Source organism: Chrysochloris asiatica, unplaced genomic scaffold, assembly GCF_000296735.1.
Source record: "Chrysochloris asiatica unplaced genomic scaffold, ChrAsi1.0 scaffold00041, whole genome shotgun sequence".
Taxonomy (NCBI): domain Eukaryota; kingdom Metazoa; phylum Chordata; class Mammalia; order Afrosoricida; family Chrysochloridae; genus Chrysochloris; species Chrysochloris asiatica.
Genome location: NW_006408559.1, coordinates 404458 through 420548, shown reverse-complemented (window position 1 = coordinate 420548; position 16091 = coordinate 404458). Strand labels below are relative to the sequence as shown.

Genomic DNA, 16091 nt, shown 5'->3' with positions numbered 1-16091 from the left:
AACAGATACCAAAAGAAAAGAATGTCCACACCTTTATCTCAGCGGTTCTGCCAGGCGTCTGTGGCCACTCTGATCCTTCCCCTACGTGGTCTCACCCAAGACGGCGGCTCCTGGAGCAGCCTAGCGTCCCGGACTAGAAAGCAATGGATTGCTTGCTTCTGCCACAAATTCCCCCAGCTGTGAGCCTTCCAACCTTCTAAATATTCCTTTACATGTGGTTCAGAGTTCTGGGACCGTCCCCTGAGCCTGCTTGGTCAGGTATTCTTTGTTGTTGGCGGAGCTCCTTTACTACACGTCCACCCGATCCACCATCTTGTTTGTTCTCTGGGGTCTTCCTCTTTTTCACAGACCCTCTATTTTACCAAGCATGATGTCCTTTTCCAGAGACTGTCCCCTCCTGATAATATGTCAAAGTATGTGAGATGAGGCCCATGCTTCTAAGGACCACTGTGGCTGCACCTCTTCTATGGCTGATTTGTTTGTTCTTCTGGCATCCACGGTATATTCAATATTTGTCTCCAACACCATAATTCAAATGCATCAATTCTTGCCCAGTCTTCCTCCTACATGCATATGAGGTGACTCAGACCACCATGGCATGGATGTTCAGAGCTTAGTTCTCCAAATGACATCTTTGCTTTTGAATAATTTTAAGCGGTTTTTTTTGCAGGTTTGCCAAATGCAATACATCAGTTGATTTCTTGACTGCTGCTTAAGTATTGATTATGGATTCAAGTAAAATGAAATTCTTGACAACCTCGATCTTTTCTCCATTTATCATGATGTTGTTTATTGGTCCAAATGTGAGGATTTTTATTATTATTATTATAAATTGAGTGAAGGTTTACAGAGGAATTTTTGTTTTCTTTATACTGAGTTGTAATCCATACTAACAGCTGTATTCTTTTTCATCAGTAAGTGTCTCAAGTCCTCATCACTTGCAGCACATCCCAGGTTGGTAATGAGTCTTTACTCCAATCCTGATGTGCTACTCTCCATACAGTTCTGCCTCTCCGATTATTTGTTCAGCATACAGATTTAACAAGTATGGTGAAAGGATGCAGCCCTGATGCACATCTTTCCTGATTTGAAACCATTCACTATCCCCTTATTCCAGAAACATGCATCCTTTCTGCTGCAGCTCCTAGCCTGCCCACTTCTAAGTACTAGCCAGCACAGCCAAGGTCATTTTATTTCTAAATACAATTTTATTCTTTTTACCTCATCACCTGGAAAATCAAATTTAAACTATGCTTTGTATGCTACCAAGTTGAATCTGATTCATAGCAACTTAACAGGACCAAGGACCACTAGGGCTTCATATACAGAGATACAAAAAGATCTCCTTTCTCAGGAGTTGAGAAATTAATGAGGAAAACCACTGTACTTGTACCAAAGTACCTGAGAATATTTCCTACTCAAGATGGGTTATCAACTCGACAGAGACTAACATATCACATATATCACAGCACAGGCAAAACGGATTATGTAAATACTGAGAAAACCATGATCAGAAGGCATGGAAATAATGAGGGGAGCTGCCAGGAAGGAAAGAGGTGCTGATGGTGAAGAGTTAGGCGCACGGCCAGGAGAGATGATAGCATTCCGAGATGAAGAAAGGCCACCAACAAATTTGCGTAAGCCATTTAGCTGGGGTCAACAACAACTATTGAGAGTCATCAACAGTGGAGTGGACTGAATATTATGTACCAGGTGCGTTGCAGTAATGCACAGTCAACGGAACACATATACTCTGAGAAGCCTTGATAGCAAGTGTACATTCTCATGTACCTCCAAATCTGACCTTGTATTAGGAATTTTCTCATTTCTTCCTGACAACACTATTTCCTCAAGAACTGAGGCACACACTACTCCAATTCTAGAATATCAATCTGGACATCAACATGCCAAAGAGTGTCTAAAGGTCTGTACAACAGATTCTGTAGGGAGTATGTTGGGAGTTTGCTAAAGAAAGCCTTAAACTACAACAGAATGTCTAGGTTAGTACAATGAGTTACTCTGAAATGTTTGCATAAGCAACAGCTGCAGGACAAAGGGAGTTCCACTGAGGGCTAACTAGTGTTATGATGGTGAAGTAGAGGACGACACTGTGGCCTGGCAGAGATACTTCAAGTCTTGTCAGATCACTCAGCAGCCACGGGGCAGACCACACACCTCAATCACACACCTTTCAACCTGGGAATCAGGAATTTTACCAACTGCTTTCAAAATACCATTACACTCATTTAGCTGAGCCTGTAATGGGCTCATTTAACCAATTTGGATCCATGAAATAGAATCAAGACATATTCACATGTGAACAGAGACTAGGAAAGAGAAGACGTGCAATAGCTAGCAGAATCTAGGCTAGCGGCAGTTCCTCTTTGGAAAGCAATGCCACTTTGGGAAAAAAATGTTCCTGGACTCCCTCAGTTTCTTTTCTTCTCTTTGAGCAAACAAAGGAGGAAAGGCAAAAACTGTTATAGCTTGGTACACCGAAATGAAAGCTAGGACTCTGGTTTCTAAGGAGCTCATTTACATGCATTCTTGTGTGTGAAGTCGTAATTAAACAAGCACAGAGAAGGAACAAGAAACATGTAGCAGCAAACACTCTGACAACAGAAGGACTAGAGTGATACATCAAGTTTACCAGTTCTGTTGGGAGAAGAAGTTCTGTCTCTGGGTTCCCTCCAAGAGGAAGCCATGTGATCACGTCTTTATAAGTGCCAAGCTGCAGAACTGGAAAATGCCCATCAAAAGACACAGTGCCCTGCCTTCCAATGTTCACCCTATATGGTGCCTGGATTTCTGCAATAGAAACCTGTCAGTGAACAAACTGGTAACCCCAGTAAGGCACAGGCTAGAAATGTGGCACTCTGCCAGTGGAGATCTTCACTTTGGAACTTCTAAATAAAAACTTTTTTCCCCTTTCAAGAACTTTCACAACCCAATTATTGTTCACATTTCCAGGTGTAAGACAAATGACAAGCGTTTCCAGAGCAATGAATTATTGTGGTCTTTAGAGTCCTGTTGTGGCACTGTAAGATAAGCACTGGATCAACAAGGCCAGTTTGAACCACAAGGTTGGTGGTTCAAACTCACCAGCCATCCTCAGAAACCCTCTGCAGGGCTGTTAGGAGTTGGAACTGATTCGAGAGCACTTTACAGCAACAACACATGCGGTTTTGCATTGTTCTCGTTTCTAAAATTGCTTCTCTGTTAAAGAATGATTTTCAAAAATGTAAAATCATAACTCATATGAAGGAGTCCTGATGTGGTGCCTTAGGATAAGCATTCAACATCAAGGTTGGTAGTTCAAACTCATCAGCTACTCCTCAAAAATTCTATACAGGGTCACTATGAGTAAGAACTGACTTGATGGCACTTAACAATAACAACAACAAAATAAAGTCAAAGTGTCAAAAATTTTATTTTAGCTAATATTTTTTGAAAAAGATATTACAACCGAGTCAAAGAAGACCCTAAAGACGGGCACTCTCTTATGTGCGCGCACACACACACACACACACAACTGAAACTGCTGTTCTTGACATCACCCCAAACTCCTCTGGTCTTTGATCATCAGTGTTCAGTGTGTGATGTCTGCTCTTGAGAAGGCCTTTAAATTCAGGTGGGATATGCTGAGGGTCTTATTTTGTTGTCTGTGGACTCATTTTAATTTTCTCCAGTATCAAGTTGAACTTGAATATGAGCAACTGATGGGCTGTTCTGAAGACTGATGATACTGAGCTTCTCCACTGGCACTTTTCAATTTGATTCTTGTGTATTGTACTGGAGTCATTTGTTGTTGAAAAACAGCATTTCCAATGAGTAGGTCATTCTTGAAAATTTTATCATGCAATCTCCAGTATCATTTCTTTCACCAAGGCCATGTTGTCTCCTGATGGTTCTTCATTTCCAACTTTCACATTCTAATCGCTAGTAATTATCAGTGCATTTTGATCATATGTTTGATCACTTTCAGACTACACAATGTGGTAAAAAAATCTTTCAATGTCTTCATCTTTGGCATTAGGGGTTGGTGTGGAAGTTTAACTTTTTAGATGAACTGGTCTTCCTTAAAGGTCTATGAAGATGATTGTTATCACAGGCAACACTGCACTTCAGGACAGATGCTGAACCCTTTTGGGGTAATGACTCTGACATGGCTTCTCTTCAATCTGTACACCTGGTACAATAAACCAATTAAAAATGGCCGATGCCAGTCCATTTCAGCTCACCGATGGCTAGGACACCTATCTCTAATGTTCTAGATAATTTTTGACAACTTCCAATTTTCCCAGATTCATACTTAGTACATTCCACTTTCTGATTATTAATGGATGTTTCAGTTTTTCCTCACTGTAGTGGTTTGTGTGTTGCTGTGATGTTGAAAGGCTACATCACTGGTATTTCCAGTATCAGCAGGGTCACCCACGGTGGATAGGTTTCACTTCCAGATTGAGACAGACTAGAAAAAAGGCGACTGACTTCTATAACAATTGTTCAGTGAAACCCTTATACAGAACAGCAGAACACTGTCTGATGGAGTGCCGAAAGACACGCCCCTCAGGTTGGGAGGCATTCAGAATGAGAAGAAACTGCTGCTGAAAGCTCGAGTGTCCTTAGGTGTTAGCGAGTTCATTATAACGTGGTTGGAGCTAGTGTGTCAATCCATCTCTTCAAGGCTCTTCTTGTTTTCTTGTGTTTTTGTTTTTTTTTTTTTACTGCTTACAGAAAACCACCATTAGTTGTGTGAAGTGCCAAAATGCCATCTTGAAACTATCCCTACGTTTCTTTTGAGTTTTCATCCCACCTAGAGGAAATAAAATCCTCTCTGTTTCGCATGGAAAGGATAAAGGCTTTCAGAACTCCTTAGCGGAAGAAAGGGACCTCTGACATTCTGGGGGAATGTCCATAGGAGAAGCTTCAAGAAACAACTTGCACAGGATTGGGAGACAGAATGTTGTGACTATGCACAGCAGAGAATCAAGGTCTCCTGAACACCACCCAACATTTTTGTAAAGGTGGACTTAAGCAGTGGTTTAAGGAAGGATGAACTAAAAAGGAAAAGCAGCTGACCTGGCACTAGCCTGGGAGTGCTAAGTTTTCTAAGCTGGCTGCCACATTGCCATAAAGCACGCCATATGCAGCCGGACTGCAGAGGCTGCTTCCACTGTGGAGTCCAAGCCTGTTAAGCTGCACCTGTCAGTCCAAGTGGAGTTTAGAAAACTTTGGTTGTGACAGAGCAATGTCACCCACTAAATAAGCAACAACTAGAGCCACCAAATACAGCAGTGCTACAAGAAAGCAAGCCCAAGAAGCCAGCCCTCCCACTCTGTCCATGGCTTCCCCACAGGAGACAGTCGTGGTAAGTTCAGCAGACAGGGAGACAGTGTGCTTGGCTCTTTGTGAGTTCCTTCTGGATTCTCCAGGAACAGGCCTGTTACCCTGGGTTCAGAGAAACCCATCACTGTAGGAAACACAAAAGAGACACTAGAGCCTGGTGTGAGGCCAGTGGAGAGGAACACACAAACCCAAGCCAGGAAGGTGATTAGAAATAAGAGGAAGGCATCTGAAGAAACTTTAGAATCACATGAGAAGAGAAACATCTAGGTCTGCTAGGCCAGGAGACATAAAAGAAACTAACTTAGTATTCTTGTTGTTAAGTGCCATCTAGTCAGTGCCAACTCATAGTGGCCCTATATAGGGTGTCTGAGGAGCAGCCGGTGAGCTTGAACTTATGACTTTGTGGTTCAAACCAACTTTGCAGTCCAGCATGTTCACCCACACCAGGAACTAACTTATTAAGCTCCTATATATTTTGCCATTTGTAACTTTTCCAGATTTACAGGGCAAATCCCCTCTGTTTGGTCAAAAAAAGACACTTTCTTAAAAAAAATTTTTTTTTGGTTTTGTTACTATCTAGTCAGTGAGACCCTTACCCCAGGTGAAAGTAAGGAAAAGAGAACTCCTATCGAGTCCCCACCTCTGCCCCCCTCCCCAAGCCTCTATGGAAAAGAAGAATGCTTTCAACCCCCCAGGGAGTAGTCAGAAAGTGAACAGGGAGGTCAATCACTAAGAAAGTCTGGACCTTCTGTTACTGTTATTTTATAAGAAATAACTGGATCCTTTATATTTGCAAACTGAATCTCACTGGTCAGGGGAACGCACTATCAAAGAAAAAGAGCTAAGAATGGACCTGAGATTCCTATGCCAAACCTCCTGGACCCAGGAGTCAGAGCGGGGACATCGTAGACTCAGAGAGAAGGTGAGAGGCACCGGCAGCCAGGTGGACACGTGGAGACAGCAGAACCAGGAGGCTGGCAGGAGACAGAGTGCTGGGTTATCCAGCCCTTCAAGCGATATAGCTGGGTGACATCTGGCAGAAACTTAACTGGGGGACACCAGGTTTGCTGATCCACACAGCGGGAGCTCAATGCCACCAGTGGCATTTTGGGCATTCATGAGCAGAGTTAACAGAGCTTTCTAGCACTTGACTGAGCAGGGCAGAGGCTCAGGGGCTGCCTAACCAACAGGCCACAGACCAGACAGAAGCCTGTATTTGGCCGTAGCTGTGAAGAGCTGGCTCTGACCAAAGAACAGTATGCTGAGCATTTCTGATCCTAAGTGTAGCCTGCTAATTGCCTACTAAACCCCGTAGTAGTGAAAATCTTAAAAAAGAATCACACTAGTCAATTCTGTAAGACGTCATTTCAAGATCAGAGTAACCTAAAAGCACAAGGACTCAAACGTCCCATCCTCCCCTGTCCCCCAGAGCTAGTTTGCTAATCACTTCAGGACACGGCTCAGGTATATTCTTATTAGTAATACTGGTGTGGTGTGTAGGATCAGCACTGGACTGTGAACTACAAGGTTGGCAATTTAAATCCACCAGCTGCTCCTTGGAAATTCCACACAGGAACACTATGAGTTGGAACCAACTTGATGGTACTCAGCAACAAAGCCTCTCCAAAGGAGACCTGGTGGTGTAACAGTTAAGCACTCAGCTTCTAATAGAAAGGCAGGTGGTTTGAACCCACAGGACATAGGTCTGGAGATCTCCATTATGATTACAGTCTAGAAAACCCTATGTGGCAGTTTTACTTTGTCACATGGGGTTGCTATGAACCAAACATTAACTCCATGGCAAACATTGATGAAGCTTCAAAAAATTCAACCATGGATAGCAGAGGTTACAAAAAAAAAAGTGAGTATGTTATACGAGCAAGCAACCAAATCACCTGTGATCAATGCCAAAGTAAGCACAGCAGCTACTAAGAGACAGGAGAAGACAGGAGGGAAAGGAGAGATGGGTAGGAAAACCACCAGACCAGGAATCAAGACATTCAGAGGAAGAAACCCACATCAGGCAATCTGTTCCCATTCCGGGACTCCAAGAAATGCAATGGCAAAGGATGCTGGTTTACACTCTATCCTCTAGTATTGCCATCAAGAGACAAGCAAACAAGACTGGGGAGGCCAGAACAGAGAACTGGAGGTACATTTAAATGTGCAGTTTCCCCACACACAACTGTACTAGGGCATTTGAAGGGAAGTAAAGCAGAAATCTGTGTGTGCTGTCTGCAACCTGAGGCGGTGGGAGACTCTCTCAGCTCGGAACCATAATTGATTAGTCTGATTTACCAGAAAACCAGTAAGCCATGCACCAGTCCCACTTTCCTGCCTATTTTACACTCTGTATCTGCAGGAGATGTTTATTACAGAGTAGACTCCAGCAAAAACAAGAATAAACCTCAGATAAAGAACAGCCGTATGTTCATTTCACTGACATGCACGTTCCAACTTTTTGTACACGGGGAGGGAGGGAACTGAGACAAGATGAGGGAAAACTAGAATTCACAAATAATGAAAAGGTGACTGTAGAAAGCGAAGTGGTCAACACAGAACCATCCTCCAAATCAAATCAGATCTGTTACCAAGTCGGTCAATTCTCAGTTGGCTTCACAGTCACAAGGGGTACATCCTGCCCTGAAAGCAAATCAGATTATGACAGCAAGGGCAGCAGCAGCCATGCCTGTAATATCTCACTTCATTCACCTGGAGAAGTTAGAAATAAAAGACACCAGTCACTTCTTCAGGATCAGGATCAAAGTCAGCAGGTTGACAGTTAAGTTGATCTCTTTAAGCTGAGTGCTCACTCTGCAAATAGTCTCAAAAGATGCTGATGAACCAAGGGCATGATGGGACCTCAGAGAGTTGGTGGAAAAGGAAATGTTCCCGGCAATGTTTTGAAGACCCTCCTATCAAACCCTGGTTCATTCACCTATATCAAGAAATTTGGAAGGCCTGGCCAATCAATGGATTAAAAGAAATCCATAAATGTGTGCCTATTCCAAAGGCAGATGATCCACTGGAATGCAGAAATATCATTAATATCACATGCAAATAAAATTCTCAAGAGAATTCAAAAATACTGCAACAGTGTACACCGACAGAGAATTGCCAAAATGCAAGCTGAATTCAGAGGAGGATATAGAACTAAGGATTATTATTGTAAATGTCAGATGGATCTTGGCTGAAAGCAGAGAATACTAAAAAGATGTTTACCATCTTAAGGCAATTACGGGCCTGGAGGCTCAGGACCATCCTTTTAGGGGATACCATATATTATGTCAACTGACATCATATAATCTACAAAGACAATGTTCTACATCCAAATTTGGCAAGTGTCTGCAATCTTAAAAGCTCCTGAACGGTCATCTAGGGTGCAGTTACTAGTCTCTCTCCATGTGCAGAACACGAGTGATGAGAATTGAAGATGTGTGGAATCAATTCATCTTCAATTCTAATGGACAAATGGGACATGTGAGCATCAGTCTGTATGACTCTGAGACCAGAGGAACTAGATGGTGCCTGGCTAAAATTACCAACTGCTCTGAAAGGGATCACATTAGAAGGACTCAGGTAGAGTGATAGAAAATGTGGAACAAAACTCAAAATTATTAAATAAAAAACATCACACTAACTGATCAGAAAGAGACTGAAGGCTCCAGACACCATGTCCTTCGATTACCCTCCAGGTCTGGAAAGGACGTCACCCTCATGGCCCGATTTTCAGCCAAGCAGTTGATAGGTATATAGTGGGGACATCAACGCTCTATAGAAAGGGATGCTTACCACGGAATCATCTGTCATTCAAAATCAAAAGGGCAACATTTACCTAAGGACAAACTTAAGAAGGGATGGGAAAGTGGATGGAATGGAAACAGGGACCACAGGGAGGAAGCAGGAGAACGGTTGTTGCAGGGAGTGGACTGCAATCAATGAAGTGAACCAAGTATATGATTTGTTGAATGTAAAACTTACGATCTTGTTTGTAAACCTTCATTCAAGTCACACTAAAAAGTTTATTGACTATGCAAAGGCTTTGACTGTGTGGATCATGACAAGAAATGGATAACGTTGCAAAAAATGGGCATTCAAGAACACTTAATGATACTCATGAGGAACCTGTATGTAGACCACGAGGCAGTCATTCAAACAGAACAAGGGGATACCGAATGACTTAAAAATCAGTGAGGGTGTATGCCAGGGTCTTTCACCAAACTTACTCAATCAATATATTGAACAAATAATCTGCGAAGCTGGATTATATGACGAATGTGATACCAGGATTATAGGAAGACTCATTAACAATGTAAAATATGCAGATGATACAACCTTGATTGCTGGAGGTGAAGAGGACTTAAAATACTGATGAAGATCAAAGATAACAGCTTCGGTATGGGCTGTACCTCAATGGAAAGAAAACAAAAATCCTCACAACTGAACCAATAAAAAACATCATGATAAATGGGAAAAACTTTCAAGTTGTCAAAGACTTCATTTTGCTTGGATTCACCATCAACATTGGGCAAATCTGCTGCACAAGACCTCTTTTAAAGTGTTCAAGAGCAAAGATGTCAGTTTGAGCACTAAGGTGTGTCTGACCCAAACCATGGTATTTTCAATAGCCTCATATGCATGCGAAAGCTGGACAATGAATAAGAAAGACCATAGAAGAACTGATGCATTTGAGTTATGGTGTTGGAGAATACCAAAAGTACCATGGACTGACAAAAGAACAAACAGATCTGTCTGGGAAGAGGTACAGACAAAATGCGCCTTAGAAGCCAGGGTAGCGTGTCTTCACCTCTCACACTTCAGGCACATTAACAGGAGGAACCAGTCATTGGAGAAGGATATCATGCTTGGAAATGTGAAGGGTCAGCAAAAAAGAGGAAGCTCCCCCAATGATTTGGATTGGCACAGTGGCAGCAGCAATGGGCTCAAGCATACTGACAACGTGAAGATGGCACAGGGTTAGGCAGGGTTTTATTCTGTTGTGGGCAGGGCAGCTATGAATTGAAACTGACTTGATGGCGCCTAACAACCACCACCCTATCAAAGTTCTAGCCAAGACGTGGAACTCATTCCTGGGTTTGCCACGAGCTGCCTGTCTACCTTCTGAAATATACAACACTCAGCTGACATTAATGCCCCAAATCACCTGTATTAATTAACAAAATACAAAACAAGAGCCCAAAAGTTGGAAGCTATCACAGAATGTTCGAGAAATCCAAAAATGATAGCCAATTCTCAATTGGGAAGAAAGGCGAGAAGATCTGTTAGCGTTGTGGACTGAACTGTGTATAAACCCTAACACCGAAACATGGGGATATAAAACGGTTATTTCTTAAACCAATCACTTTTAAGCCATAAAAGGAGCAGTTTAGGGACAGAAGCAAGCAAGCATAGATGGGGGAAGATAGGAACAAAAGATATGAGAGAGATAGGGCTTCCCCTAGAGCTGGCACCCTGAATTTGGACTTCTAGCCTCCTAAACTGTAAGCAAAGAAATTTCTGTTCATTAAAGCCATCAGTGAAGCCTTGGTGTGGCATTGTAGGATGAACATTGGCCTGTTAATCACAAGGTTGACAGTTCAAACCCAGGGGTTCGATCGGAAATCCTATACAGGGTTGCTGTGAGTTGGAACAGACTCGATGGCACACAACAGCAGCAACAGCAAAGCATGTTGCTGTTAGAGCAGCAACAGGGGACTGAGAGAGCTGCAACAGCAGAAACACACACGGAGAAGCCTGTTATGTGCTCAGCCCTGAATTAGTGAAAGCACCGAAGAGATGACTTGTCTCAGCAACCTGGAGGCTCAAGTCTGTCTCCATTGCCAGACCGGCAGTCCACCAGCGTCTCACTCCTGTGTGAGTCTGTCTTGCCATGTGATGCCAGCCAAGCAGGGCCTGCCCTTGCTCCACTGCCAAATGAAGCATTGTTATGCACTCTGACCTGAGTCTGCCTTGTGATGTGTTTTTTTGTTTTTAAATTTTTTATTGTGAGTTGAGAGAAGGTTTACAGACAAGATCATCTGTTTTACATTCAACAACTCAATATAAGTTATCCCACTTACTCCCTGTGGTTCTCATTTCCGTTGCACCCTCCTTCCCATCTCTTCTCAACTTTGTCCTTAGGAATATGTTGCCTTTTTTATCTTGAATGATTGACCCTTCCATGGTGAACACACCGCACTCGTGTTATTGTTCCTCCTATATACTTATCAACCACTTGGCTGAAAACTGGACTGCCACAGTGAATTGTGTTCCAGACCTGAAGTCAAGGACCATAGTCTCGGGATCCTCCAGTTTCTTTTTGACTGGTCAGTCTGGTCTTTTCTTTCTTGTTTAAAAAAATAATTTTGAGTTTTATCCCACATTTTCTCCTACTCTATCTGGGACCTTCTAATGTGATCCCTTTCAGAACAGTTTATTGTGGTAGCTGGGCACCATCCACTTTCTTCTGGTCTTAAGAGTCATGGTGACTGATATTCACATGGTTTTTTGGTCCACTGGACTAGGTGAATCCAAGCATCTTCAATTCTCATTGCTTTTCTTTTTCCATATATGGAGACCTTAGATGGCCATCATGAGCTTTTAAGATGCCAGATGCTACTTACCAAAGTAAGATGTAGAACACTGTCATTATGGGCTATGTTAAGCCAATTGACCATGGTGTCCCCTGAGACTATGGTCCTGCGCTCCCAGGGCCAGCAACTCATTGCCATAAGATGTTTGATAATATCTAAGACATCTTCCCAATATTTTACCCCCTGTATGCACCACCGCAGACTTCTGGTGTGGCGCTATAGATCAGCCCTGGACTTTGAACCACAAGGTTGACAGTTCTAACCCACAGCGTTCCTCAGAAACCCTATACAGTATCACTATGAGTTGGAACTGACTCGACAGCACTTAACACAGCAACATACTCCACCACATTCATAGGTGTGTTTGCAACAAAGGTAAAAATCCCTGTACAAATATCCTCTTTTAAACCCTTATATTATTTGTGGGCATACTTTCACTCTCCCTCCCATACACGTTCAGCCTGTGTATCTGTCCACATATCTATCTACATGTAAACACTGCTGTGTATATAACACTATTTACCTCTCTCCCCTTTAGGCCTTGCATACCTCCCTGTGTCTTCAACTGTCTTCATCATTCTTCTGCCAACCTCTCTCTTCTTGTAGACTGCCTTCCCCGTCATAACATGTGTCAACCCTCTAGCCAGTGAATTACTCTCCCTTCCCTCGTACGCTTCATAACTAGAGAATGTTTCTTTTAGCAAGAAAACCTTTTCTTGAGGTTTAAAAATAGTGATCTCATACAATAATTGTCTTTCTGTGATTAACTAATTTCACTCGGCATAATGTCCTCCAAGTTTATCCATATTATGAGGTGCTATGCCAATTCATTGTGATTCTCATCAAGTGGTTTATGAGAAAATGCAGACAATGGGTAGAAATTCAGCCTCCAAAGTTGTCTTGAGTTAAAATGACAGGTTTCCATCTCAAAGTCACGATGTAACTTTCTAGGCAGTCTGTTGCTTGAGTGTGTTTAGGAGACCAAATGTGAGTTTGCACATGTCTTTCTATTTGTGGGTGAGGTGGGAGGGGAGGCCAAGGATGTGTGTTGGGCTGTGGAAAGGGATAAAAGGTCAGCAGTCAATTATTCTGGAAGCACACTGACATCAGCTCAAAAAACTGTGACCAGCAACTAAGAGGGGAAGGTATCCAGAGAACTCAACACCAAAAAACTACAGATTAAATAAAAACTAAGGAACCTTTATGAGACCAATAGGTGTGCATATATTTCATCGCCTCCATTCCTGGTGCTGTTTTTCTTTGTCACGCTGTAGGCTGTTTGCTTGTCTGACCCCACATGACGACCTTTCCCTCAGACAGCCAAATCTCTGGTTTGCTTCAGAAGCAGCCAACCCATACATCTCACTTAAATGGCACAAGGGCACCCAGTACACACTCACACACGCACACTGAACACAGCACTGTGACAGAAAGAAGGGGAGGTCAGCAGGGGAAAATGACAAAAGTCCTCTATCACACAAACACTGTAATCTGAGCTGAAGAATAGGTGATCCAGGCAGACAAGGTCGAACCTGACATCTATGTAAATTCAACTGCTTTTTCACTTCCTGTCTCCCACTTGCTCATGCTTTCCTGTTTTATTTATGTGATAACTCAGGGAAATTTAACTGGCAGTTATTTTTAAATAACTGAAAAGCAAACCAATTCTCCAATAATCCTGACAGAAATAAGGATGAAGATATGTATGAAATAAAGCTACAGTTTAAGTGGAAAAGGAAAGGGAAAAATGAAGACAACTTTCAAAAGATCTCTTTATTACCAAACACAAAAATGGATTAAGAAACCATAGAAAAGCCCCAAGGTAGGAGGCAGCATAAAACTCAAAGATAGCAACAAAGGCACTTCTTAGAACCCAGATGTCACTAGCCAGGTGGTACATGACTAACACGCTCAGCTGCAAACCTTCACGTTGGTAGTTTGACTCCACCCAAAGGTACCTCGGAAGAAAGGTCTGGAAATCAATTCTATAAGATCTGCTAATGAAAACCCTGTTGCATATGGGGTTGCCGTGAATCACGGGCAACTGACTGCAGCTGGTTATTAGGAGAGCACACTGGCAGGTGGGTCTCCACCTCAAGAATACTCTTTCATATGTAATCTGCAGTGTGCGGCTACGCAGACCGCAAAGCCAGCAGAGTCCTATGGCTTCCAAAGCACAGGCTAGAGCTATACCTCGGCAAGGGTGAACTGGCTGACTGTTTTTGTTAATACAGCAATCATGGAGGACAGCAGGCAAACATCAGCCAGGCCTGGGAACAAGCTTGCAGGAAGATAATCCCATGATAATTCCGCAAGGCTGTGGGCTAAATGGATTCTTGAAGCTTTTGCTTATAGTAGTGTGGTCTTCTTGGTGCCCCAGGCAAATGCTCTAAGGTACTAGCTTTTCCCCCTCTCATCTCTAAAGATCTTCCAGACACAGGACACAGACTTGGATGAAAGGTGACTCAGTTTCAAGGGCGAATGGACATGCCAAGGAACCTTCCTGAACACCTTACCGAGACCAGCGCCAGGCAGGGCTCCGCATCCCTCAGCCAGCTTCATTTCTCTTTGGAGCAGTTCTCACAACCTGGCGCTGCTTATCTCTCTTGCACTTGACTGAAGAGACTTTATCAGTTCTTTCCTCAGTGTGTAACCAGTTCCTGGCACAGACTGCCACTAAATAAATATTTGTTGAATAAATGAATAAATAGACCCTCTCAACTAGCAAAGGCATCTACTATTCAGCCCAAGAGGTCTTCCACATGCAAGATTAATGCTCTCATCACTAAAAAGACATTTGGACATGGCCTTTGTGTCATTGGCTCTTCTGTATTCCCTCTACTATCCCCAAGGACGTTCACGTGTCTCTCGGTCCCCTCCCACTTACATGCGACAGGGAAACAGAAGTCACGAGAAAATCAAGATCCATTGTTAGACATGTCCCACAGTCTATACTTGACTTTCTTCCTCTAAGACTTCCAATGCACAATCAGAATTAAACAGGGAATTTGTCTCTAAAAAGTAATTTCAATACAACAGGAAAGCAGTATCTTCTAACTCATAATCATTAAAACTTGAAAAGCAACATAGAATCCATTAGTGGGAAGAGTTAGATGGCAGGTTTCTGGTCTGCTTTAAATTCTGCTTTTGCAGAATAGAAAACAGAAAGCTCTGGTGGCGCCGTGGGTCAGGCATTGGGCTGCTAACTGCCGGGTCAGCAGTTCCAACCCACGAGCCACTCCGTGGGAGAAAGATGAGACTTCCTGCTCTGGTAAAGATAGATGTATGGTGTCAGAAAGCCTCTCGAGGGCAGCTGTGAGTCAGAATGCACGCCATAGCAGTGGCTTATGGCTGCACATGCAGGAGCCCCGTACAAAGGCCCATAAAGAGCCTAAAGATACAGACGTCCATCGGGTGAGCCCACAAGGTCTTGGTGCATTAGACGTCCATCGGGTGAGCCCACAAGGTCTTGGTGCATTGGAGTCCCCCAGCTCTGCCCAGGGACATGACTCACCCCAGATATATCTGCCACGCGGTGGATAGGCACTTCTTTCTTGCTGTGCAACCCTTTGCCATTCTTAATAGCTCTGTGAAGGAAGAAGGAAAAAACGGTTAAAATAAAAATCACAATGGAAACAGATAAAGAAGGAACGGTCCTTAAGATGGTGACCTACGTTGACCTGGGTCACAGGAGACACTGTGGAGGTGCCACTCTGGGCAAGTGTGTTGGGTGGAGACAAATGGTCCTGCTCCCTTTTCTCCTAGGCCCAGGCCCTGGAACTTGGCTGCCAGTTTCAACTCATGGTGTTCCTGCTAATCAGAGAGACCTCCATTCTTGTTTCCCCATTACAGGCATTGTTCCAGGCACAAAGAAGAATCAGTTGGAAGAGTACACGCATAAGAAACATAAGTAGTAATAACCTTTCTTTCAGTGTTTAATCACATGAAACATTTTAAATGCAAAATACGTAGCCAGCATTCCAATTCTAATGGAAATAAGTTCCTTCTAGGTAAAAAAAAAAAAAAGCTGCCCTGAGTGAAGCAGTATTATACAGAAAAGTCACTTAACAGTAGGAAAAAAAGGAGCAAATGCTATGGAGTGATAGTCCACCTCATTCTCAATCCCTCTCCGGCTGCAATAACAGAGGC

General features: G+C 43.1%; 1 protein-coding gene across 1 annotated transcript in view; it reads right to left on the bottom strand.

Moving 5' to 3' along the window:
* The window catches only part of SND1 (staphylococcal nuclease and tudor domain containing 1), a 550040-nt gene that overhangs the window by 186727 nt on the left and 347222 nt on the right, over nt 1-16091 (bottom strand). The window contains exon 14 of the mRNA XM_006861100.1: nt 15457-15529. Within this exon, the coding sequence (XP_006861162.1) occupies nt 15457-15529 (73 nt within the window). The remainder of the gene's footprint in view (nt 1-15456; nt 15530-16091) is intronic.